This window comes from Falco biarmicus, chromosome 6 (assembly GCF_023638135.1).
Source record: "Falco biarmicus isolate bFalBia1 chromosome 6, bFalBia1.pri, whole genome shotgun sequence".
Classification (NCBI taxonomy): Eukaryota; Metazoa; Chordata; class Aves; order Falconiformes; family Falconidae; genus Falco; species Falco biarmicus.
The window spans coordinates 23367616-23395230 of record NC_079293.1 but is presented as its reverse complement, the minus strand read 5'-3'; the positions used below and the strand labels follow the sequence as shown (position 1 = coordinate 23395230).

General features: G+C 38.1%; 3 protein-coding genes across 7 annotated transcripts in view; 2 read left to right on the top strand and 1 right to left on the bottom strand.

The window, feature by feature from the left end:
* The window catches only part of ALKAL2 (ALK and LTK ligand 2), a 14716-nt gene extending 10640 nt beyond the window's left edge, over nt 1-4076 (top strand). Inside the window, exon 6 of the mRNA XM_056342451.1 lies at nt 3949-4076. The gene's annotated coding sequence lies outside the window, so the exon portion shown is untranslated. The remainder of the gene's footprint in view (nt 1-3948) is intronic.
* ACP1 (acid phosphatase 1) lies at nt 1910-27615 on the bottom strand. 4 transcript variants are annotated; one of them, XM_056342447.1, is made up of 6 exons: nt 27448-27615; nt 16545-16618; nt 16320-16433; nt 11648-11709; nt 9286-9391; nt 1910-8388 (listed from the first exon to the last, which is right to left on the bottom strand). In XM_056342447.1, exons 1-6 carry the CDS (start codon nt 27587-27589, stop codon nt 8311-8313), a joined length of 576 nt encoding a protein of 191 aa, XP_056198422.1. In that variant the 5' UTR covers nt 27590-27615; the 3' UTR covers nt 1910-8310. The 4 variants fall into 4 exon arrangements, with proteins under 4 accessions (XP_056198422.1, XP_056198423.1, XP_056198424.1 ...); XM_056342448.1 differs by lacking the exon at nt 16320-16433 and adding an exon at nt 16151-16264; XM_056342449.1 differs by lacking the exon at nt 27448-27615 and adding an exon at nt 26958-27093.
* The window catches only part of SH3YL1 (SH3 and SYLF domain containing 1), a 50323-nt gene continuing 49930 nt past the window's right edge, over nt 27223-27615 (top strand). For both annotated transcript variants that reach the window (XM_056342446.1, XM_056342444.1), the window contains exon 1: nt 27223-27356. In XM_056342446.1, the coding sequence (XP_056198421.1) occupies nt 27356 (1 nt within the window). In that variant the 5' untranslated portion in view covers nt 27223-27355. The remainder of the gene's footprint in view (nt 27357-27615) is intronic.

Here is a 27615-nt window from a genome sequence, read left to right as displayed (position 1 = left end):
CCAAGTTTCATAATGGTTCCCATACTCCGTGCTTGCTCTGCTCCACCCCATGCAGATACATCCAACAATCATTACATTGTCTGTATCTGCAGTAGATAAGAAAAGTCAGGAACAAATTCCTGCAGTCTTCATCTAAGGTTCCCAATTCAGATCTTGTGGGTTTCTTGTAACAGGTGGTGATGAATCTAAGAAAGAGTATCTGGCCTCTTGGACAGCATTTGTCATGATAATTTTGGCTACAGTCATACGGATTTTCCTGCTTTTGTTTGAAAACTGCAGGTGCTACTGTTGGTGCCTTCCCTTGCCGTTACCCATCCTCTAAGTATTTGCTAGAGACCAACACTGATCTCATAATGTATGCTTAAAACCTCCTTGTACCATAAGTAGTTCAAGGACTAAGGACTGCATTATCACGCGTGATTATGTACTTCCATTTTGAAGATTTCTTCTAATTACTGTACTTACAAGCATTTACATATTTTAAACTTTTTTATTAAGTTTCCACAGCTATTTCAAATGAACAAAATAAAACTAGAGGCAACAAACAGTCTTGCACTAATAAATACAAGACTAGCGCAAGTAGTAGGAATCTCAGGCTAAGCAGAAAAAACGAGCTTTATATACTATAAAGAGCGTATGAACAAATTACCAGTTGCTTGTCTCCTAGAGAAGCAGATATAATTAACAATATTTAAAGGCAATAGAGTATTTCTTGCTTAAAGTACATGATAGGGCAAGAATAAATATGTATACATACAAAGGTGAAAGTTTCTTTATAAATTTCCTAGTAAGCCTAAACACACCAATAACTGAGATTTCCTCTGGAACTCAGAAAAACCTGTGTAAACTCCCCAAGATATATTGACCATACCAGTAATATACGTTACAAAAGCTTAAAGTACAAGATAAACTTGGAAACTTTAAATATATAAAGAGAAAATTAAAATACCACATGAAATATCCCATTCCTGTACACCGTATTATATATCCATTATTTCAAACTATTCTTAAACCAAAATAATATTTGGGCTCTTAAGTTTTGTTTCAAGTGGTCTGTAATAATGGAAACTGCCCTTGGTCGCTTTCTGTCTCACACAGCTTCTTATTCAGACTAACATTGAGCGCACTCAAGAAACGTCAGACGCTTTAATTTCACAAAAGAAGGTGGAATTAAGATGTGGGGTTTGCACATTTGTGAAAGCAGACCCTTTTTTTCTAGAAAATATAGCTTGATCCATTATATACAACTTCCCACGACACGTTCAATCACTTCTACTTGGAGAGAGGAAGTAGTTCCAAGGTAACTAATTTAAGACTTATCAGAACTACTGCTTTGAGTTAAATAGGCAGCCAGTGTACATGGTTACTAGTGTGGCATAGTCCAACTCTGTTAAGAGGCAATTCTGAGTTTTCTTATTATGGGATCTCTGGCTAGCACCAGATGTAACATTAAGAGCTTCTTCAATGCATGGATCTCCGTGATCTGATGCTGACACTAGACCAGACTCCACCCGGGTGTTCACACTTGGGGAAGGAAGTTTTTGATGTTAGCACAAGGAAGTTCTGCTACTAGATCCTACTGGCACCATATTTTAAAGTTTGTATTTATATTTAAAACACTAAACTCTTATACAGATTAGCCTTCTCTTAGAGAGTTTATATCTATCATCACGCACAGATAATGACTAGAACCATGTTTGGAAAGCTGCAATATGCCTTTAAAATAGCTTTCATTTGTGCTTTTTAAAATTGGAACAATTGTATTGTTTGGTTGGTTTCAGCTAATATTGCTGGTTGGGTCTGTGGTTTTGGGGGTTTGCTTTTTTTTTAAAAAAATTGCATTAGCAAAGGAGAACTAAGAATTGAATAAAAGAGGAGAAAGGAGTTACATAGCTACCTATGTTTTCAACAGACTGCAGACAAATAGCACTGAAGATCTCCACTAAGACCACCTGCCATCCTTCAGTTAAATTCCAGTATAATTTTCCTAGACTGATGCATATAACATAGACTATGTGACATAAAAAAGAACAACAGACCAATCAGTACTAAAAATCTGGAGCCCTTTCAAGGTTTTCTGAAAATACCAGACATTTAGAAATGCAGTTTAGCTAAGCGCTGGAAATCTAAGACCCACAGCTTTTGATCAGATATCCATACAAAAGCACATACAGTTGAGATGACAAATGAGCATCCTATCCATATCCAGTTTTTCACCCTCAGTGAGTTGCATATTCCCATTAGTATTAGCAATGAAAAAACTGTTTATTAAATTCTCACAGTTTTTTGTATCAGTTGTACCACAGACCGATCAAACCAAAATCATGTTAATTTGGTTTTAAACGTAACTTTTAAACACCACAGCTTAAATAGAGTACAGTATGGGCACACATACAGAAAATAGCCTAGATGAAAATACAAGCCAAGGAAAATTTACGTGAGTTTCCCTTTAAGGAAGAATATTAATAAAAAAAAAAAAAAAGAAAAAAAGGTATTTGTCCTATCTGCAAAGCCAGAAAAAAACTAAATTACATTAAGCTTCTCTGTAACATTATTACATTTCCTAATAGCTTTAAAAAAATTGCAAAACTAAATATGTTTAAATACTACTAACAAGTATTTCTGTATGCACCAATAGCTTGATTTCCAATGGATTATGTCAAGTCTGACTGACTTTGCATTCAGATGATTTATTACTTTTTCTACTGCTTAAGTATAATTTGCAGAGAAACTCAAAATATCAGAGAATTCACAGTGATCACGGGAAAGAGAGTTACATATGTTCAGACAGACTATGAAAGTTAACACTTTCGATCCGCAGAACTCTAGTGTCAAAGGACCAGGTTTTTCTCTCTCACGTGGACTTTGGGCATCTATGAGACACACAAGCTTCAGCTGAATGTTTGCATGTCTTTCACCCCCTGCAGTTCGTATTAACTAATAAGACAGTGCATTTTTTACTTCAAAATAAAGGCATTAACAGGTTGTCTTCAAAACACATGTAAGTGGGTAGACAAACTTGTAGCATCCAATGGTCACCTGTCTAGAAAATCTGGTAGCAGAAAACCAACTCCATAGTTACTGGAGAAGTTACATTTCTAGATACGTATACGCAGAGACGGTGACGCTACATTTTCTCAGAAGGCTTAAAGGTGTGGGGGAAGAGGGTCATGGAAACCTTCACTGCTCAGCCTTTGAATTAACATTTCTAGAGTATAGACAATATATGTAACATAAACAATGTGGAAACCTATAACTTCTTATCAGTGATTTTGATACCAGTGTCACATAAATAGTTTTGATTTCATTCCAAGAAGCTACTCTGGGAAGAAAACAGGCAGCAAACTGAACCACTGCAGCTCCGACTCACATTTGTGTTGCCTCAGTGTTTGCATGTTGCAGGGGCTATTTATATGACTATTCTCAGAAAGTTACTTTTGTTTCTTGTTTATACAAGTCCAAATTTCTTCAGTAATGGGCCCAATGAAACATCAGACCCTTCCTGGATCCTTCAAACCTTACCTTGACAGATTTATATTACTGGACATCATATCAATAGCTTCCTGACTCCAAGACATTAAGACCAAAATTTGCAATCTGTTAGTACTGTCCTTGAGGTTTATTCACTTTTTGACTTCACAGCGCTCCTAGGAACAGGCTACATGTAACTATGAGCACATTATGAATAGGTAGAACTGTATTTTCCAAATTTAGGGATGCTTTCCAAAATTTCAGCCTTGATTAAACAAGCGAAATGGTAATATAGCAGTCAGGCTTCTATGAACTAACTGAGCTAGATCAGAAATGCACTACTGGATCTTTCCAAAGTTAATAATGAATTCTCCAGTTTTATTTACTATTTTCAGTATGATGAAGACATTCTTAAACACATGCATGTGAGTATAAAAATGATGAAAGGCTATTTTCTTCTTTCTTTTAATCCACCAGATGTTATTGCCATGAAAAGAAACACCAAGAACCAAGAGAAGTGCCTTGGAAACCAACAGGGAAATAGAACTTACTACCTTTATAACATATTCCATTGTGAACAAGAGATTTATTTTTGCAGATTGACAGACTACTTCCCATAATTCTTTTAACATGCATTTTGTATGTCATCAACAGTTTGCAGATTGACATTCTTTACAGTAGCATAACTGCCAGTAGTACTCAATGCTCCATACTTAAAAACACACTTTACAACTGATGTGTAATGCTGCCAAAAATTATGTAAACACAAGTATTTCACCAAGAAAATTGATGTTCTATTGCTTAATTCTACAATTTTAAGGAATGTTTGTTTGTATATCTAGAACTACTAAAGATCTGCTCCACAGTAGTTGTGGTCACTTGATACCCTTCATGCTTATGCAATTTTCTAAAAGTTTGGTTAAAACAGACTTGCATTGGGGTCACATTGTACCCTAGGAGTACAAATTGCATGACAAACAGGAACGTAATTCAAGTAGACGTATTTTTGGGACAGTGGAGCATGGATTTTGTACACAAACACAAGCTGCCATTAATTTACTTTATATAACAAATGTATAAAACATTCCAGCGAACGTGCAATATGTAAATACTGTAAATAACAAGCATAAGTAATAAAGTGTTTGGTATTAAGTTGTTCTATATTTGCTTTCTGTTCCCTGACTCCAGATAAACAAGCTATCTTCCAGTAGCTACTACCACCTATATACACTTAAACCTCTTTCCAGTAAGAGTTCACTTGAGTAAGAAAGAAAGGTACCACCCTCAGAGACCAGTAATTCGGACTATGTATTTGTGAGGATGGCAGATCTGTGTGTTCCAGTCCCACAAAACGCCCAGACCACAAGGCTACTGCAGTTCTCTAGAGCATTATAAATTTGAATCTTCTTTATGACAAATGGTTGGTTTAGGTCTTTTGTTTGTTTGGGTTTTGTTTTTTACCAAAAAAAAAAAAAGTTATCTGTAATCTATTCATGATACTGCAAGGGAATATAATCAGTAAATGTCCAACAAATCATTCTAGTATCATAAAATTTTTAAGGAGTCAGTGAACACTTACTCAAGAAGCCTTGATATGCATTTCCCTTTCTTCCTTAAATCAGATGTTGAAACTACTTGTAATAAAACGGCTCAAACCAGAAGAAAATTTTTACGTGTGATCTGTAGATGAACCTCAGGTACTTTTATCTTAATACTACCATTAGCTTCCATTCTATAATCAATTCAGACCACAATATAAAAGCAAAACCAAACACACCCCTCCCCACCCTGAGAAATAGCTAGGAGCTGGGATTCTTGATATTCACACTTAAGAACCTTCAGCATCTAGCTCTTCAGAAGAAAAAAAGAAAAAAAAATGGCAGAAGTACAAAACTCCATCCTAGAATATGGCTGTATTTAGTAAGGGCAAAGTAAATGTTTTTATTTGCTTTCAGTGACCACTAAATGCTAAAGTTTCATTTCTCAATGGAAGCAATACATGCAGACCAAAAACCTGGTAGTTAAAGGAATCTACTGCTACAGGATTCACTTAGCTGCTTCTCTGCAGTGAACATGTGGGTGGAACTCTATGCTCTGTGCTTGCACTGACTGAAATCAGATCACAGCATGTTATTTAACATGAGAGTTTGAATTAGTATAAAATCCTTCTTTCTATAGTAGGACACCTGAAATCTTGTTAAATAAAAACTTCACAGAAAATTTCCTAGTAAAAAGAAAACAGCAATTTATCTAATGATTTAATAAATGAATATAAATAAGTTAATCCCATGGAAGTTTTCTCTAGGTTTAGCAGAAGTCAGCATGCTTTGACAGAAGATACAGCTATACTGTAGCAGATTGGTTTTATTTAGTTTTAAGTATAACCATACTACCTAAACTAAAATAAGCCATGGTGGGGGACAGAGAGAAGGACTCCTCAGTTCTGTATTATTTCATTCAACGTTACATTTTTCACGAGTGGCATTTTAAATCTGCAAGAGCGTAGTCATCGATACGATACATGATTTGTACATTAATCCTACGTTCACTGTTTCTCTTAGAACCCAAATAATGGTACTATGCAACTGTCCTTCCCGAAGACAATTCTTGTTCTGTATTCTTGTATTCTACAAATGCTTCTAAAATACCATGGTGCTCTCCTTCCCCTCCTCCAAAAGAAACCCACTAAGGATAAAAATCAATCAATTGGCTTTTTCTTCCTAGTGGAGCTAGTGAATTATTTAGCCAATAGATTACTTGCTGAAAATACACCTCAAGGCTGAAACTTAAAATCTGCACTGAATTTAACACAAATAGTTTTGACTTAGTATCACTTTACAGGAAGATTCCTAAGCCTAGTGAAGGTAAACAACCATACCCTTTCATGTCCTTCCTGTTAACCCAACAGCTCAAAGATGAAAGACCTTTAAATCTTAACTTTAACATGTAAGAAACTATAGGTTCAGTTCTTAGTCAGCCACGAATGGGAAAGCACAAACCACCATGTTCTTAATTTTCTGAGTTACTCTGCTTTCACTGGAATATTTTAAATGGTCATTCTGGCAGAGAATAACATTAAATTACACCTAAATAGTTCCTTTCTGAGGTTAGTGCATAAAACCACATTTAAGGTGGTTTGAACCTAACTGCCCATCATTTTCCCTTACTTATTTTGTCAAATCATTCATAAAGACTCCTGAGTCAGTGCTTGATCTGACCTAAAATATTATTACTCTTTGTCCCTGAAGTGAATCAGCTGTTAACTTGCAAGTTTCTAGCTTGTTCTTTAAAAGTCAAAACTACTGGTAATGCAATAATGCACAAAGATATTTGTTTCATCTATCAATTGCCTTTTTATAAGCAGGTTCTTAAGTTTTATGTCTGATTGAAATTTTAGCACAAAACAAACCTCACTAACACAAACACAGCTGTTCTACAGCAAGAGTCCCACAGGGAACTTCATCCCCATTGTGCAGGCTGCAGCACACACAAAGTGACACCAGGATTCCTCCCTCCCCAGGAATAACAAGGCCCTCTATTGAAATGCATCCCTCTCCCAGAAAGGAGAGCCCGTGACAAATACAGAGGCTACTCTACTAGTTTGGAAGGCAGACAGGAGCAAAACCAAGGCTAAGTAAATAGGAAAGCAAGTTTTACAGATCATATGGTAATGCTAGTTCATACCAATGCTGGTATTATTCAAAATAGGAAGATTATTATGGTATCAGTTACGTTACTGACCTTGGTACATTTATGTTTCTAAGGCAGAAATGAAAGGTGGTGTTCAGACAAACAGGTGTGGACTTTTACAAAGTATTCAATATTTGTCCAAGAGCAGAGCCTTCTACTTCCCGGCTGCCTGTTAACTTTGTATTACACTACCAGTGGACTGTCTTCAGGTTGAACTACAGTGTCAGAAAACACTTTTGACAGGCTATCCATTCTCCTGAGTAGATTTGAAAATATTGTCTGACACCCACATAGGGACTGGGATTATAGCAAATTTCTCATTGATTATACTGCATGGATTTGAGTATTTTACTACTATGAGATACAAAATGTATGTTTCATGTTCAGGCTTTGACAGTGACCTGTTTTGTCCTCAAATAAATGCTATGTTAGATTGACTACAGGACCAAAGGAAGACTAGCCAGAAAAGGCCTATTAAGAGCAATCACTATTTCTGAACTAAGTTCATCTCAATTAGTGTAAAAATGTACTAGAACAAAAAATATTTCTTCTTTGAATAACTGAGCATTTAAACTAATTAAAAAAAAAACATTTCCACACAATCCCGATGACACACAGAGAGGTTTTGCTTGCTTAAGCATTGAAATAGTGCTAACAGCAATGTCCGTCTGGGGGCAGGCAGTTCTTTCAGTCTAGCAGGCTTAATATCAAACAGCTTCAATCCAAAGGCTGTCTCATGATACTAGCATGACACACCTAAGTTATCATACATGAACTATTAACTCAGAGACTCCCACTGAAAGTTCATTTAAATTAACTCATTAAGGGCACAATGAAAAGACCTCAGTTTAAAGAAACAAGACATTACTTTTGCAGTGCTTGTGAGAAAACACTGGAAGTGTTTACAGATAAATTTATTCTGAATTATATACTTTTATTACTATGTTGATGTGTGACAAAATGGTTGATCACCTAATTCAATTAAAACTCTTCTATATTTTTAATTAGATGACACCTAAAATATAAAATTAAACTGAAAATTTTTTGAACACTGAGGCATAATTTTACAATTTAAATACATCAATGAAATAAACCTTACATATTTCAGGAGAAGCTAGTATTTTCTTTTAGAAATAAGATGATGAAACATTAATGAGACTTCTCCAAAAATGCTTTACAGCATCTAACACACTGCTCGTAAACAGTTTCAAAGTCCTTTTCATTCCCCTAGAAAAGAACAGAGGAAAGAGAAAGTAAGAATAGCAATACTGGCTCAAACAAAAAAATTTTACAAACTAGTTTCCCACTGTCAGTAATGGGCAGTAACACGTTAGGGAACAGTAAGAAAAGCATAAATACTTGGGGATAGCTTTTGCGTATTTCTCCCTAATTTGAACTACCTGCAGCTAGGAATTTCCACAGACAAACACTGTGACTTTGTACTCAACAGTCCCGGGTGAACTTTCCTTCACACTTTTCTTCCATTCACTCTTTGAGCCCTTATAAGCCTTTTCTTTTTTTCTTTTACATTCACAGTAACCTGTCATGTTGCATCTCATGGTTTAATGAAGCACGGTGTGGACAAAAAAACCAACTAGAACTCTTGTTTTGAACATGGTTCCTACTAATGCCATTTGATATTCTCTACTTCTTGGATAATGAACAGCAATTCCTTATTCACATTTTCCCCATGATACCAAGATTTTATAGAATCCTACTGCATCTTCATCCACTTACCTTTCTTAAACTGAATAATCTTAATCTAACTGATTGCTCTTGGCTGGTATTGTTCAACTTTGACCATTTCTGTCCATGCCTTTGTCTCCATCTTTCCTGATTACATCTCTCCTCTTCACAAGGAGGCTGACCAACTAGGGCTTCACCCAATATTGAACATATAGGTGGAATGCATAATTTAAAGTCAAATAATTGTTATAAGCATAAAGACATGTTTTCCTTTCCTATCCCAATAATTTATATTAAGTTGTTTTAAAAAACATGTTTACACTTGGCTTTGTATAACATCAGATTATATGTCACATGTCAACTATGGGATCTGGAAAGATTATATACTATACATACACAATTTTTAATCAAGCCACCCAAAGAATTTCTTATACATACATAGTACGGATCTTCAATGATAAGTTGTTTCTGTGGATCATAAGTTCCAAGTAATTCAATTTTGGCCTTGCAGTCTTTAACTTGGTTGCTTTTCCTTTTCAGATCTCTGAAAAAGAGAAAATAACGTTTTCCCATTAATTTTTCTTCAGATCTTTTGTGGCATCAGCATGAGATGCTCATGATTCTTTCTAGAGAAGACAGGAAAATAACGTGCCTCTGGACTCAATCCGTTCTGTGAATGGTCTATGCTGCTCCTTGTTTTCATTTGTTTCTTGTGTGTTGTTTTTTATTTTTAATTAAGTATGTAGGACATGTACATAAACTTAATTCAGAGCATACATAACAAGCAGTCAGGTACTTGACCTATGACTTAACAGAATTCTGTAACAGTAAGTTCATCAACTTCTTCCTCAAATCAATCATTAGTACTTTCAATATCCACGTGTAGCTTGTATTGAACAAAAATAACAGAAATTATCTAGAAGCACAAGAAAGCTTCTGCCATCTGTTCAAAACCAGTGTTTTAATTTGTTATGTTGAAATTTCTCTCAGTAATACCTCTAACTCACGTGAAGTCATACTGCATTCAGTTAACAGAAAACGGTAAATCGGTGAGCAAGACCTTCTTTGACATACTGTAACATTCCACCAGTTGTCATATCCTCTTTCTTGTACATTGCCTCCCGTTGATAAAACATACTAGTTGTGAGATGGTATTTTCTCCATCTACTTACAAATGGCCATCCATTATCCCAAACGCAGTTAAAATGTACCTCTCATCATCTTCAGATTAAAAGCAGCTCAGTACTGTGATTTTCACAATGCTGAACAGACAGAACTTATTAAATTCTTTCAGTATTACACATCTGTATACCAAATCATCATTTTACTTACCCAGCATTAAAAAAGGCAAAGAAAACTCTGTAAATACTTAGTCACAAGCATAATCAGTTTTAAGAAATTAAATTCCAATTATTGTCTGATTAAAAAATTAACTTCAGCAGTGAGACCACAATACCATTTTTCCTTTAAGAAAAACCAGGACTCCTCTATCAGCTACGAAGTTATTGCTTGAATTTACAGATTTTCAATAAATTCTCCACCCTTTCATTGTTAAAGAAATGCGTAACTATTTCCTTCAAGGCTTTTGGCATACCACTGAATGTACAGGAGAGGGCCAGGTGGCTCTGGTACTAGGGTAAAGCAATGCCCCAAATCCTCCTTTTCTGATACGACAGGCACCCCATCAACACCTGGAATCAGCTTGTCCTCCTAGGGCTATGAGGGAACTAGCCAGGGAAAATAGTTGAACTGGGTGCAAGTTTAAGGTGGAACTTAAGTGTAGCGGTAGTACTATCCCTATTACAGTTGTGGCATTTCTTCTGCTCTCCAGTTTATATCATATAAACTGTTAAAACAGAAATTTCTGTTTAAGAAATCAAGTGAAAATAGAAGTAAAACTAGCCATGTCTTTGCCTCACACACTGCAATCAAGCCAAGTGTTATATAGCCTTCATTCATACATGCTGTGTAAGAGAGGTCATTCAACACATTCTAGAAAGTTCAACAAAATGATACTTACTTCAGTTAAGTGGTGATGCTTCTAAAATTTTTAAATTCTATAATAAAAATTATGTTACTCATAGGGTTTTATTTGGGTTGTGTTTTGTTGTTGGTAGTGGTGGTTTTTTGTCTGTTTTTTAAAAATAACTCTACAAGTAATAGTCCTTACAAGAATTATGACACCTGTAGTTTATTAAAGCTCAGCTGCTTAATCCCAATTGTAAATATGTATGTAATTAGGTAGAATTTTTCTAATGATATCTAAATTCTCACACTAGGCAGCTACTTCACCAAATCCTTCTAAAGCATCAAAAGAAGCACTTAATTAGATCATGGCTAACAGCAACGAACAGTATTTCCTCCAGCCAGCAACTTTACTTATTTCAGAGCTCACTATTTCTATTAAAAAAGGAAAAAATACCCACACCATATTTAATCCCTTCCAAGTTTCCACAGTGTCTTTTAGATCCTATGCAATTAGGAAAACAGATCTCTGATGAAAACAGTATGTCCTCATTCTTAACTATACAGGCATCTGCTGCGCAAAGTATACTAAATTTCCACGTCCTTAATCCCCGAGTGGCATGTATCATGTAAATAAACCATTGAGTTCTAGCTCATTAAACTTGTCAGAAGTAAAGAATACATCTATTAGAATCTCATATATACAGACATATTAAAAAAACCCAAAACAACAAAACCCACTCCAAGACAAGCTAAGACATTTGTCTTCAAGGTGACTCATGACACATCACTACAAGTAATCCATAGGAATTTGTTCAGTTTCTTCATACATTACCTTAGATTGCTCTCATCCATACAAAGTATATAATCAAAGGTCTGGAAATCGTCTTTAGTAATCTAGAAATAAAAATACGTGCTTTAGCCTACAAACTGTGTTTGATTTATAAAAACAGGAAAAGAAGTATTTTCAGATTTTGCATTTTTTACTTACTGAGACACAGGTGGAAAGAATAAAACTGTGTACCTTCATCAACTTTTACAATAACTTAAGGCACTTTAAATATACTCTGCCATGATTATTTATCCATTTCTGCAAGCTTTCCAGAAAAAAAAAAAAGTCAGCTATACTTTTTTATTAAAAAACACCTTATGCATCAACTTAGAACATTGTTACAAGTGGTATTTCTAATGCTTTCTAATTACTAAAAATAAAGCTCATTGCCAGATGTGGAAATCATGCAATAAAAATACAGACAAATTATTTTCTTCATAGGAAAACAAAAATATAGGTAACCTGCAATCAGTTGCAATTCTTCCAATCTGGAAATTTGTCACTACACAGAAAAAGATACCAAGTGAAATTCAAAGCTGAAGTATGATGTATGAGTTACAATCTCTTAAAAAAAAAAAAAATGCATTCACAGTATTTTAGGCCATATAAGTTCACAGAATTTATTGTATGATGTGAAAAAATCTGTCATCTATTGTACATCTTCCTATCACCATACCATCTGTTCTTTTTCTTTCCTGTAGCTTACTGACTCCTAAACATGAATATTAACTAAATTCAGAGATCTGAATTCAGAGTCAGGTAGGCATACATTGCAGATAAACCACTAACTTATGTACTAATGTTATCTGCATTGGAATAAGGATGGCTGCAGATTTTTACAAGTATAATTCTATCCTAGTTTACATTTAAGCCTTAGCTTAGGGTAAAATCTTCCCGGACCACGGCCACAATATACTAGTATATCTGAAAAAGTGTCCATAATGAGGATAATAAAATCTATAATGAGTTCACATTAAGACTGCATTTCACATATAGTCCTATGTGTAGCACCATAACCAAGAAACTTGGAGTCTGCTCAGTACAGGTTTCTCTGGCAGGCGTCTGAGAAGGATGGGCTAGAGAAGCAAGTAAGCAAGTGAACAAACAAAAAGGCAAAACACATTATCCCATAAGTCAGTTTCAACATGTAAAAATAATCTATATATTAAAAAAAAGGTTTAGATGGCAAAACACCCACTTATTTTATGTGCAAACAGCAAATAGATACTGATTAAGCTCCCATAACAGGAAGTTAGAAAAGGCATACAGAAATTATCACTAGATTAAAGCCGTAAATGAAATATTCCATACAAGGAGGATCGAAGGGGTGAGGTGTGGGAGGGGAGCATTGGAAAAGAAATGGTTAATGGTGGAAACTAATGCAGACTTGTTTATTTGCACTATAAAAATATTTGCTGTATTCGTGCAGTGCCTTTGACCTATGAAAATATTTTTGCAGTGGAAATAGTTCTGTTTTCCTGGCAACTCTAAGCAATACCTCTACAAACTTCTGATTGCTCTACACAGCTGAACACTGGCCCCTATGAAAATACCTGGGCATAGATTTCTCCGCAGTACAGATATGTAAGAATAAAATAAAAAACAGTGAAAAGAGAAAACACACCTCCCATCCTTCCCACACTCTCAGTATACTTTAAAGTTAGTATCTTACGAAGCAGCAGTAACACAGTGGCAAATGCATCCCTAAAAAAAATATTACTGGTTAGCTTTTGCTCTTAAGCCCTACAGTCATATCAGCCACAAAAAGCTTAATTGAACAAACCCCACTGAACCAAAGATACTCCTCAAAACTACGAAAATTAGTATTTTGGGGGAATAAATTGCAGACATAAAAATTTATGTACATTTTGAGAATGGTAGTGAAGGAGCTCAAGTAGTTCACTTTGGATGGCACTACACAAACAACAATAACTTAACACTAAAAAAATGCATATAACCATTACTAAAGACTATCAATGTAGAAACACATCATCATTCCAATTTATTTGTTAAACATTTCCCTCTGTTTACAGAAGGGAAATCTGCTTTTCTTTGTCTAAAAACCAAAGAGAAGCAGTAGTCCTCAAACACTGTTTTACAACAGGACACATTTAATACAAACTTCCTCTAATCTCAATTTCATATTTAAGGCAAGTGCACGGTATGAGTCATACAAAAATCAATTTCGGGCTCAGCGTGAACAAAAGTGAAACTGGTTAGTATCTATCTGGTTTGTGCACAAAGACTTAAGAGCTTAGAGATTTTCAATGGGTGCATAAATATACAAAAACCTACCATCAACTAAAATGTTAACAAATTTTTATTTTATATATAAATATATGCATTTATTTTTATACTTCACTGTTCACTTAAAATTCACCTAAATGATCACTGTATACAATGGTAGGATGTAACCAATTTAACATTCTCCGTTACATAAATTATTCTTGTAGCATTTATGTCAGTTTTGAATAAAAATTACTCAATGCATTATTATTGTTAATTACACACAAAATTACATGAAAGAAAGTGCCTTTCACTGGGTAGGTAACTGTTTTCCACAGGAGTGAAGAGGGTAATTGCATGAGTTACTCATCTTATGACAGTATTTCGAAGGCAACAGAAGATAAATCCCTCCTATTTCTAGAGCTTCTGTATTAAATCTTTCTTAATCTGTTCTAAAACAAGTCACCCACAAAATTCTACTGTTGAGTTTGTTTCCAATAATGAAACAAATGCACTTCCACTTGTAATAACCTGACCACTGTAAAAAGTCCTGTCCAACACTGCTGAGTCCCTCTCTTTCCAGAAGTACTACAAGACCATATCAGGTCCACAGTTTAATCAGCAGAGACCATTTGACAAAAGCTGAAAGAAAATATTTGAGTTACATAGATAACATCAGTGCAAAATGAACAGCTTCCTGCAGTTCAGGGATTTGAAATTTTTCTTTATATAAAATATATATGTATAAAATATATAGAAGAAACTGCTTGTACTGGGATGCTTTAGACAAATTTTCATCCTGTTAATCTTTCCTTTTATTGTCTCATTCTTGTTAATTTCCTCTCCCTGTATATGTAACATTTTAGGCTCTCGTGCTTTAAAATTCCCTTCATTTGTCAGAACGTATAAGCAAATGTCTTCATTACAGTGTTTTCATTCCCCCTCTGCCAAAGCAGGATATATGGATTTGTTTCAAGGCAGAAAATCAGTTTGTTTGGGATGTTTCGCTCTAGTTTAACTGCTCATAAACCACTCTAGTAATACCCAAGAACAGTTCTCAAGTTTCCAAGGCTCATCTTTTACGAACACAAATATGTTACACTTCTGTGACTGAAACACTGACTAAATAGTTTCAATGCCATTTAGCTTGTATAATGATAAATAATGCTGTTTGTAAGCATTGGTATATACTAAATCCAGAACTTGCAACAGGAAAAGAACACAACAGGCTTCTAATAATGATTCTAATACTAAAACATTGAAAATCTGAAACAATGTTGTGCTCAATCCTGTTTGTCTTATATAATGGAGATTAGCATCAGGAGAATTCAGCAGAGGGCAACTGACTAACTGAGGGAATTTATTTTAAAAACTTAAAAACCTAAACATGTAGTCTTTGAAAGTGAAGAAAGTAAACATGACCTCAGTAAGTTCTAGCAAAATTCTGAAGGGAACAGAAATGTAAGACAATAACAAGACTACCTGATCTCTTTGTCAGTATAAGAACTAGTGGCATAAATGCAAGCTAAGTAAAGGTCAAGCCCTAAAGGACTATCTTATATCCAGAGAATAGTTAACTGAAGGAAGTTATGTGCATTTAGTCGAGTGTCTGAATGATTTAGATGCAGATGCATTTATTTCCAGTCTCTCTAAAATGCAGCATGGAAATACAGGTTCTTTTGTTAATGAAAAAACTGAGAGGAGTTTTGGTAGAATTTAGAGGATTTCACTAAGTGACAAACCTGGCTTTGAATTAAAAATGCTTCAAGAGTTCATTTTCCTCTGAAGTTACCACCAAGCATGCTACTAATCTTGGGTTTGAGTGCCTTCATACTAATTCAACACACTAAATGTTTTTAAAATATCTTCATGCGATAGCAGAAGCTTTTTGTGATGGGTGAACAAGTATTCTACTTTTTTGGTCCTGCTAAATAAAAATATAATCCCTTCCTGAAAGAAGCATCACAGATTACTAGAGTACATCCATTTTTAAGAAGTATTACAAAAATGTTTCAGAAAAATACCCAAAATACTAAACATTTGAATGCAGGATTTTCCTATAATGCAGAAACTGCTCCAACGCTTCCTGGTTATAATTCCAGTGAAGCTTAAGAAACTCTAACCTCAACTAGAAAAGTTAGACCACTTTGGAGTATTCTGAAAAACTGTATTATTATTTGATGCTTAACCATGCATTAGTCAAATAACTTCTGTGACTGTAATGGTTAGGACTAGACAAAGCATGGGTATGAATAAGAAAGAAAATATACTCTCTTCTACCTGCCGTGCTTTATGTGCTGTCTCAATGCCATGATTTCTTAGACAGCTTAAAGCCCTTGCATCTGGGGAGCGCCCCACGTTCCAGTCTGAAACAGCAGCACTGTCTGTCATCCACTGTAACAACAAAACAAATACACACACATATTTAAAGAAAATTAAAGTACAGTACCTGCCTGGCAATATGATTCATGGTAATGCCATGCTTCTTCATGCAAGTCTGTCCTCGATAGTCTGGAGGGCTTCCTATTTCATAGGCAGATGTCGCTGCACTGTCTATCCTCCACTACAGAAAAACAAATTTGTATTTTTATATTTTCTTTCTCATTGCTTACATTTCTACTAACTGGCTAGGAGACAGTTATTTCTTAGGCAGGAACAGATATAAATAACTTACCTTATTTTCAACTTTTTCATCAGTTACAAGTTTTCTAAAAACTGCTTCAGCTATTGGAGAGCGACAAATATTTCCTACAGAAACAAGAGATTTGAGAGCAATTTCAGACAATGAAAAACAACAACAAAAAAATTAATTTTGTGGATTTGTCAGCACAGATCAAAGATTTTTATTTACTTAGGTTGAATGCCAATTGTTTATGTTATTATAACCCAAAACATTCTGCAAGGGTGGAAACCCAGTTCTGCACCTGGGTTGGAGCAATCTCCAGTATCAATACAGACTGCAGGACAGAGGGACTGAGAGAAGCCCTGCAGAGAACTAGGTGATACTGGCAGGTGAAAAATTGGATATGAGCCAGCAATGTGCACTTGAAGTCCAGAAAGCCAACTGTATCCTCGGCTGCATCAAAAGATGCATGGCCAGCGGGTCAAGGGAGGTGATTCTACCCCTCTACTCCCCTCTGGTGAGACCCACCTGGAGTACTGCATCCAGCTCTGGAGTCCCCAGCACAAGAACACAGGGACCTCTTGGAGCAAGTCCAGAGGAAAGCCACAAAAATGGTGAGAGGGCTGGAGCACCTCTGAGTGAGAAATGGGGCTGTACAGCCTGGAGAAGATAAGGACTGGAGAGATCTTATTGCAGCCTTTCTATATATAAAGGGGGCTGTAATGACAGGACAAGGGGCAACAATTTTAAACTGAAAGAAGGTAGATTTATATCGGACATAAGAAAGGAATTTTTTTTACCATCAGGGTGGTGAAACACTGGAACAGGTTGCCCTGAGAAGCTGTGGATGCCCCACCATTGGAACTGTTTGAGGTCAAGCTGGATAGGGCTTTGAGCAACCTGACCTAGTGGAAAGTATCCCTGCTCATAGCAGCGGGGCTGGACTAGATGATCTTGGAAGGTCTCTTCCCATCCAAACCATTCTATTATATTATCCATCAGTCTCTTGAAATGCCTATCATTATATGGAAAGATATAACTTATTAAAATAAACAGAAGGAATATTGTGTAAGCACATTGCTCTTTTCTCCTTCCACAAAGAATTCACGGGCACAGAGGACCAGACAAAATTACTGAATTTAAACAGCAGCAAATTATCTTCAAATCTTCCTATACACTGACAAATTTCAACTAATGCTTTACCAAAGAACCACGAGTATTTGCCCGAAGTACTTACATTACTACCTACCTGTTAACAAAAACTTTTGGACAATTCCAAAACACAGCCACCACCACTGTGGAACCAACGTAGTGAAATGGCTGAACAACCTGTAGCAGAAATGCTCCTGATCGCTGAAATGAAGTTACTACAGGTCAAACTGAACCCTCATCAAGAGCAGCTTCCACATACAAATTCCAAACCCCTAAAAAATAAATCAATTACACAAGCTCTAAAAACACCTCAGGAAAATAAATCTTCCAGGATTTTTTTTTTGTCCAAAATATGTAGAGTTAGCAATAAAACGTAACTGACAGCAAAACTGAAGTGCTGTCCATCAGCCAACAAACAGCTAAGGTACTTAATTATATAAATATGTAATCAACCTTCACTTCCAATGGCCTCCACTTGCACTAGCCACTTGATCTGACCTTAATTTCAATAAGAACCTATTTCAACAATTAAACAGTGCTCCAATAAAAAGTACAAATTATGGATCTACAGCATTTTTGCTCCACTGTGAAGCTGTAACTAAGTTAACCATCTAAGACAGACCTCTCAAACATTTATGAAAAAAATACGTATTTTTTGAAAAAGGATGAAATGTCTCAATAACAATAAAAAGTCTATTCCGCTATTACTTTAACTCTACCTTTTCATCCTTCAGAAATTCTGAGTAACTAGATAGGTATTCATAATATATGATATGTCACCCAGATGCACAATACATCATGCAAACAAATCTTCGCTTCCCACCAAAGAGAATATATGACTTTGCTCATCTCTGACTTCTGAGCAGGTAAGTATAAAATATCACAAGTGGCAACACTAATTTCTATACTTTTAAATAAATCATTCTTCTACTACTGATTAAATTCTTTCCAAATCTCAAACAGTAAAAAAATGAAACGCCCATGAACAAAGCTTAATTTCCAGCAGCCAAAAGAAATTTTCCCATCAGGCACCTGGCCTCATTTTCATGCCTATATTTTCAAACAAAATATCAAGGTAGATACTTCACTGCTGAAGAGAAAGAAGCTACTATTACCCAGGCATTTAGTAACTTGTTGTCAGGCATGCCAACTATACAAAAAAACCAAGCGGGAAGCGAACCACTGAAGTAATACAAATTTGCTGTGAAAGTTTTAGAGAGTATCGAATCACTTCATGGTCAAAAGGAAATGGCTGAGAAACTGATTTTGCTGAAACATTAAGTGAATTCTGATGGCAGCGGATCGTCTTCAAGGAAAAAGCATACTATTTCCTTCGTTTGAACTAGCTTATTTCAAGCAAAGAAACTAAATCAGTCTTGGAAGAAAAACAAAGCAGGAAAAAGCTGCGTTTATTTATAAAGAAAGAGAGAAAACAGGTTAGTACTTACTAATTATAAAAGAATATGGTAATAAATTAAAAACTTTACTTCTTCAATTGAGTAAGTTAAGAATTAAACAATATAATTTTATTAGGAAACAGAGGGAGCATGGTAACATACAGCATAAGACAGAAAAGAATCTTCATGATCAATAAGCCTGATCCTTCGATACTGCAGGCATATACAGCATCACTTCTTACAAACACATCAAGCTCTCTTTAAAAAGCATCATCTATTTAAAAACGTTATTCCAGATATTCATTTCCTGTGGTAGTCTGAATCCTTCCAATTCCCACTTAATATTTATTCTTGGAAGTCTATGCTCATCTGATCATGGTTAACATCACTCTATCTTAAAACCTTTCCTTCAACAGATACAGATCCTTGTCAACCATAGCTGTGCTAAACTAAACCAAACCAAGCTCTCATCTCCTCATGAAGTTCACTGACCCTTATCTAATCACTACAGTTAGGCCAACTCTGCACTTGTTCTGATCTGAATTTATGTTTCTTTAATACCAACAAATAAAACCACAGACCACATTGCAGGAAAAAAAATTTACCTATTTGTTTTACAAAAGAAAAAAGGTCTGAAACATTTACTTAGCTCTTTTGAAAATAACCTGAGGTACCTTCTATAATCACATTTAAAATCCTTCATAAGTATCAAATGTGTGACCATAATCCCCTATTCCTAGTTGTCCATTCCCTCTCTTTCTCTTTTGCTTCAAACAGGTGACCTTTAAGTCTTCTGTTTCCATTACACCAGCTATTGAGGCCATCCACTTCCTGTACAGTATTTTTCCTCTGTATGAATGATCCCACACAACTGTGCATGAACACTAAGTTTCATTAATACAGTCAAAATTTCAGTAATAAACAATAATTAATACTGCGGTCCTACTAACTCACTCCCCCAATTTCCAAATGGTACTTTTAAAATAAACCCTTCATGGCTTTTTCTATTTAACCTTCTGCTTTACCTAGGCTGAATGACTTGTTCCAAATTTTCACTCTTCTGTAACCTGCTCACGACTTAAATGCCATGAATATCATCTTCGATAGTATCATATCAAATATCATCATGCATGACACCATGACCACTGACTGATAAAATATATTAACTACCACTTCTAGCAATAACTAGAAAGTGAAGTTATATTATTTTTGGAACACACACATAACCTAGTTTGTGACTTAAAATTTAACGTCTTCCATGATGACACATTCCAGATATTACCGGAGGTATTAACACTATTATGGAACTGCAATCACCATTCAAATCTATTCTTGGGGACTATGGACAGAATCCCAGAAATGACTTAACAGAAGCTCTTTTCTCTGCAGTATTATCTGCATCCTAACCAAATCCGTTTACCCACGCCACTCCTTGTGACTGTTATCATTCACCTCATCATTAATGCAAAGCCCCATCTTCTCTCACCGACACATGCAAACTTCAACCCTTATTTCCAGTCAACATCCCTTTCCCACTATAATTTCAATCTATTTCATATCCAGTTTTACATCCCACATTTGTCTTTCCAGGCTTTGCTGAAGTTCCTCACAGATGCACAGTATTTCCTAAGCTATGGATTGACAGCCATACTTGTGGAACGAAGGGGGGAAATCTCAGAAAGAGAGTCATGGAGATACTACCTTCCTCCTTTGACTTGAATCATATTTACCTTAAATGTTATCTATACCTTATCTTTGCTGCCTATCATCCTCTGATGTTCCTTTCTCCTTTGTTGTATTTCTGTGACTGATCTGATCACACTCTTTTTGTACAGAAGATAACAGTATTTAAGTTCTCTGAATCTCCATCTTCTCCCTTCATTTTTCTAATTTCAAACTCCCTAAGTTGTACTGACATTTTCAATCACAGAAAACTGGTACCCAGACAGAGCCTGTCCATTGAAAGAAATCCTACAAACATTTCCAAACATGATGATTCAAGGATAAGAAACTTAAATTTCAATCTCAGAATCAGTACTGCAACCATTTGTTGATCACTTTTACAGTCATGCTTTCTCACTCATTTTTCTAGGAACAAGGACTTCACTGACAGCCTTCCAAGCCAATGCTTAATTTTTTGAGTTCTTACTCCAGTCTCTGCATTAATTTTGACCCATCTCCATACAGAAATGGAAGCGTTGCTTCTACTGACAGGAAAGACAACTTGAATCCATTTCATGCTCAGGTCTATAGCTCATCTTTAGGTACTATTGATCTAATCCTCTATTCTCTCAGTCGGGTTTGTATCTTCATTGTTCCTTATTCAGCACTTCCCCAAATGCAAACATGTTTTCCTCTTCTTCCCTTGTTTTTCTGTCTGCTGTTTGTAACAGATGTTGCACTAGCTTTCATCCTATCACATTTAAAAATCTGCTTTTAACTCTACTTATCTTTCTATGCGTGGTCAGTTCATCTGAGTAACTGTAATAAAACCTCCCAGTATCATTTACACCATCATCAGGTCATCTTAAGTGTTTAAAACTTACTATTCTATTCCATACTGTATGCAAATTCCTGTCTGAACTTCATTGTAAGTCCTAGTTCTTAGTTAATTCTATCTTGTCACACTCAGCATTCAATTAGCTTTGTAAGAAACTATTCAAGGCTCTAAATTTACTCCAGATTCCCTGGCTCTTCCATTCACAATCAATTTCACTGAATACTTACACTCTTTATCTGAAACACTTAAGCATATAGCTACCTAAAAGAAATCATCCAACTTCCATACATCCTCCCCACTATCAATATACAGTGGGATTTCTCTCTTGAGTATTAGGGTGTGTTTGTGTGTGCATATATATATATACATAAATCTAAGCAGAACTCAATTTTAGCTCAAGGTATCTAAATACGGATGTCTACAGGAGCACTAGGTTTCAAAGTTCCTAGCCAATCAAGGCTTAGTCGATGTGATCAATGTCAATAACTATATGACTTGCCAAGATTCATGGTAGTCAAATCATCAGCTAATTAGCTGAATGTTCACATTTTAAAAATCTTGCCTTGCAGCAAGGTTAATTATATCGAGTTACCAACTACTGGAACGTTACGCTTTTCTGAGAGCAACCGAAAGGTTCCCCAACAAAAATAAAAGTTTTCAACACATAAGCACCTACTCACAATAATCAGATTGTTAACATTTTTTATACATCTTAAAAGTATTTTCCAATTCCAAGATTGCTTTTACAACCATGCTTTCAATCCTCTAGTACTTCTGCATCATTCTGAAACACAGATTAAGTAAGGTATTATATTCTTACCAATATCTTCCCAATTCTGTGCAGAAGAAAGGAATTTTCCTTACATTTATCTAACACTGTCTTCTTTATCCAAAAAATGGCATTACTTCTTTCTGTCAGCTTGCTAAGAACCCTCATTATAGCAGCTGTTTTCCATGACTTCTTCAATGTCTTATCCAACCTACTGCTTTCCCATTCTGCAGCTATAAACAGCATTTTATCCCACAAAATCTTTTATTTGACAATATATAAACACATATAATGGAATGTGACAAGTGAACTAGGAAACTCAAATCTCTCTGTAACTGCAACCTAATATCCTCACACAAAATGAATTGCCATTTTAGAATGCAGTCTAGATCTCTGAAGGCAATACTCCTACTCAGTGGTTCACAATGAGCATCAGTTTTCTGAGGACCCAGCCAAAACCATTTTGCTCACTGTTCACCCATCTCACAACTGTTCCTCCAAAGGAGATCTGTAAGCCAGTGCCTGGTCTAAGATGCCTATCAGCTTGTTATGTTATAGGGAACAAGTCATCAGAGAGGAAAAGGCTGACTTATGTAACTCAGCATCATATTAAGCTCATTCTGGAGCTCAACCATTAATTAGATGAGCTACATTAAGTGTAAAAAGAGCAAACTGCATTTTGGTTCACCTCCAGTTTTAATTATTTCTTTGCCTTAAAAGAAAAAAAAAACCCTTTCCCAGTGCCTTTTCATATACTGTAATTACATATGTTGCTGGGTTTATTTATTTCTCAGTGATGAGGAACCCTTATCATTAACACAGTTATGCACATTAACTAGATTGTATTTTGCTGTGTAATGAATACCTGCTTATCCTATTACAAAGAAAACAGTCACTAGATACTTCAGTAATAAATTTCTTTCAAAATAATGCAGAAAGAAGATGTACTTTTTCATGAAGGCTGGTACTTTTGGGGATCAGCTCTCACTGAATGTGCCAAACTTCAGAATTAATGTGTTTCGACAACCAGCACAGAGTACTACAGATAAATGCAGTTCAAGAAATCTGTTTACTACTCTTTTTAGCAATAACCATAGGTATTTCTAATAAAATTCAGGAAGGAAAAAAATTCTATTAAAGCAAAAGTATCACTCTTCATGACTAGCAAAAAAAAAATAAAAATTAGGCAAACTTAAAGCAGGGAGAAGAAACAAGTTGCTTTCAAAGCCTAACAGAAAAGAGTACATATTTGTATGGAAAAAGAAGTGCTTGTCATGTTAATTAGGTTCTATGTCACATGCCACATACCATTATGGTTATCTTTTTTATAACCCAGTAAGACAGAAGAGGAAATTTAAAAGGTAATTAACAACATTAACGCAACCACTTCCCTGGGTAGCCTATTCCAACGCTCGATAACCCTTTCAGCAAGAAATTTCTCCTAATACCCAATCTAAACCTCCCCTGGCACAGCTTGAGGCTGTTTACTCATGTCCTGTCGCTTGTTTCTTAGGAGAAGAGACTGACACTCATCTCACTACCACCTCCTTTCAGGTAGTTGTAGTGATAAGGTCTCCCCTGAGCCTCCTTTTCTCCAGACTAAACAACCCCAGTTCCCTCAGCCACTCCTCATCAGACTTGTGCTCCAGACCCTTCAGCAGCTTTGCTGCCCTTCTCTGGGCACATTCCAGCACATCAATGTCCTGTAGTGAGCGGCCCAAACCCAAACACAGTACTCGAGACCCAGTATTACCAGTGCCAAGTACAGGGGGACAATCACTTCCCTAGTCCTGCTGGCCACACTATTTCAGACACTAGCCAGGATGCTATTAGCCTTCTTGGCCACCTGGGCACACTGCTGGCTCATGTTCACCCAGCTGATGACCAGCACCCCCAAGTCCTTTCCTGCTGCACAGCTTTCCAGCCATTCTTCCCCAAGCCAGTAGCATTACACGGGGTTGTTGTGACCCATGTGCAGGACCTGGCACTCCTCCTTGTTGACCCTTGTACAGTTGGCCTTGGCCCATGATTCAGCCTGCCCAGATCCCTCAGCAGAGCCTTCCTACCCTCAAGCACTCCTCCCACAACTCGGCGTCATCTGCAAACTTACTGAGGGTGCACTGAATTCCCTTGTCCAAATCAATGATGAAGACAGAACTGACCCCAATACTGAGAGCCCTGGGGAACACCACTTGTGATGAGCCGCCAGCTGGATGTTACACCATTCACCACCACTCTTTCAGCTCAGCCATCCAGCCAGTTTTCTACCCAGCAATCGGTACACCCATGCAAGCCACAAGCATTCAGTTTCTCCAGGAAAATGATGTGGGAAATGGTGTCAAAGGCTTTACCAAAGCCTAGGCACACAACATCGACAGCCCTTCCCTCATCCACTAAGCGGGTCACCTTGCCACACAAGATCAGGTCAGTCAAGCAGGACCTGCCTTTCATAAACCCATGCTGGCTGGGCCTCTTCACCCGACTGTCCTGTACATGCCACATGATGGCACTCAAGATGATCTGCTCCATAACCCTCCCTGTCATGGAGGTCAGGCTAACAGGCCCATAGTGCCCTGGATCCTCCTTCCAGCAATTCTTCAAAATGAGCATCACATTTGCTAACCTCCAGTCTTCTGGGACCTCCCCAGTATAGCCAAGACTGCTGATAAATGACTGGAAGTGGCTTGGTGAGCAGTTCTGGCAGCTCCCTCAGTAGTCCTGGGTGGATCCCATCCAGACCCATAGAATTGTGTGTGTCTAAGTAGTGTAGCAGGTCGCTGACCATTTCCACTTGGATTATGGGGGCTTCATTCTGCTCCCTGACCCCAGCTTACAGCTTAGGGGGCTAAGTAACCGGAGAACAACTGGTCTTACTATTAAGAGACTGAGGTAAAGAAAACATTAAGTACCTCAGGCTTTTTCTCATCCTTTGTCACTGTTTCCCCCCACATCCACTAAAGGATGGAGATTCTCCTTAGTCCTCCTTCTGTTGCTAACATATTTATAGAAACATATTTATCATCTTTTACAGCAATAGTCAGATTAAGTTGGCCCTTCTAATTTTCTCCCTGTAAAACCTCACATCCTTGCAGTCCTCCAGAGTTGCCTGCCACTTCTTCTGAAGGTCATAAATTCTCTCTTTTCCCAATGAGTTCCAGCCAAAGCTCTCTATTCAGCCAAGCCGGTCATCTTCCCTTCCGACTCATCTTTTGGCACATGGAGATGGCGATTACTACGGCCTTTAGAGCACCGTGTTTGGAAAGAAGGATGCATATGAATTAGTATTTTTATACAAAAATGTTTGTCTAGGCCCCTGGCTCCCAAACATACAGCAACTGATAATCCCTTAATAACGAATGTTTTCCATTAATTATTATTAGGGGCTAATTTTACTCCAGGGTAAACATCTGAACATATTTCAAAAAACTATACTCTTGTTTTGCTATTCAATTAATCTGCATTTCTCCTATTACAACAGGAAAGCAAACAGCAAAAACCCCCTGTATTTACTAATGGTTTTGTAACAAACCTGGAAAAATGCCAAGGATTCACAGGGATCAACTCTCAGCACATAGGTAAGATTACAAGGGCTAGGAAGCAGATGATGTTTAAAGCCCAGATCAGAGCAAAAAGCCATCTAACTTATCTCCAAAAAGGAGCAAAAGCAGATGTGTAGAGAAACCATATACAAAATGGGGCATGGCACTGTAATCCATCTAGTCAGGTTAGCAATTTGTTCATTGTGAAGGTGGAGAAGATCATCTTGCTTATCCGTAATCAATTGTCTTAAACTTCAGGAAAACATCCAAACCCTTTCTGATCCCATTTACACTTCTGTTGTCTGACTTCTCATGACACGAGATACACAATACAGCGAGTATCTTTCGAAAACAAAATTAAGTTTTTCCTACTTTTTCATTTGGGTGACCCTCCAAAAATAAGTCTTAATTCTTTTTACTCCTTTCATGAAGACCATAATTACATAGATCAAAATCACCTCCACCCTCCAACAAGATCTTTTTCTTACTTAAAGTCCTAACGTGTTTTCCCTCTACCTACAGTAACTGCTCCATTACCGTAAGCCATCCCTGTCACCGTTTCTCTCCCTTCTGAGGGTCGGGTGCTCACAGCTGCGAACCGCGTCCAGGCGGTACCGCTGCAGGCACGCAGGGTCGGGGCGGTTGCGGGCGGGATCTCCGCTCCCTCCCTGCCGCCTCACAAGCTAAGCACCGAGCAGCCCGTTCCCAACAGCAGTTCCCAACCACCAGGCAGTGCCGCTCTTCAGCAGCTGGGTTTCATTCACAGCTCACGTCGGCTGATGCGCATTTAGGTGCCGCTCTTCCCCACCCGTAACTTTCGCGTTTACCAATACTGGATTTCGCGTCTTAATTCGCACTGGTTACTCCGACCGATCACAAAGACAAACGGGAAGAAGAAGGATGCAGCTCTCTACCTCCCTCCTCACACACTGCTCCGGCCCGCCCGCCGCACCGGGCTGGGCCTACCCGCAGCCCCGCCGGGCCCCACCGCTGCCCCGCGGAGGCCCTGGCCTCGCCACGCTCCCTGCACCCCCGCCCGGCGCCCCTGACCGAAGCGCGGCGGGAGGAGGGCAGGAGCAGGCCCGCCTCTCCCCTCGCCCCGCTCACCCAGGCACACGAAGAGCACCGACTTCGCCTCCCCCGCCGCCATCTTCGCTCACGGCCGGGCAGCCACCCAGGGAAGGGGCCTTCCCGGCTGTCGCACCGCCTGCGCCTCGCTTTACGGCACCGGCCGTTACAGCCGGCTACGTTTTTTGCCTGATTTGAGGAAAAAAAAGGGGCGAACTGTGGCACTCTGCCAAGCACAAGCGTGTGCGCTCCGGGGCCGGGCCGGGCCGGGCCGGGGCCACTCGTGGGGGCGGGGGCGGCCCGCAGGCAGGCGCGGTTGGCAGCCGCCGCGGCCCCGCCCGCCTCACCTGCGGCAGGTGCGCGCCGCGGCACGGCCCAGTGCGGCGGCGGCGGGTGGTGGAAGCGCAGCGCAGCGGGGGTGCCCCGGCCCGGGCAGGAGTGAGTATCCTCGCGGGGGGCAGGTGGGCTCCTCAACGGGGGAACCGCGGCGAAGGGCTCCCGCCCTCCTCGGCTGCCGCCGGGGCTTTACCCGCTGAGGCGGTTGCCCGCTCCGTCCCGCCCGCCGCCGCCGTCTCATCGTTGGCCACCCGGGCGGCCGGCCGCCTGTCCCGCGAGCCCCCGGGCGGGCATGGCGGGGGGGACCCCGCCGCGGCAGCCCCCGGGGCGGGCATGGCGGGGGGACCCCGCCGCGGCAGCC

What these genes read in the sequence shown, in the direction of transcription:
- ACP1 (XM_056342447.1), bottom strand. Translation starts at nt 27,589, where the DNA reads ATGCCCGCCCCGGGGGCTGCCGCGGCGGGGTCCCCCCCGCCATGCCCG. An exon ending in ATGGATGAGAGCAATCTAAG is followed by an intron (nt 9,392 to 11,647) that starts GTAATGTATGAA and finishes TCTCTTTTTCAG; the next exon opens with AGATCTGAAAAGGAAAAGCA. An exon ending in TCATTGAAGATCCGTACTAT is followed by an intron (nt 8,389 to 9,285) that starts GTATGTATAAGA and finishes GTTCTTTTCTAG; the next exon opens with GGGAATGAAAAGGACTTTGA.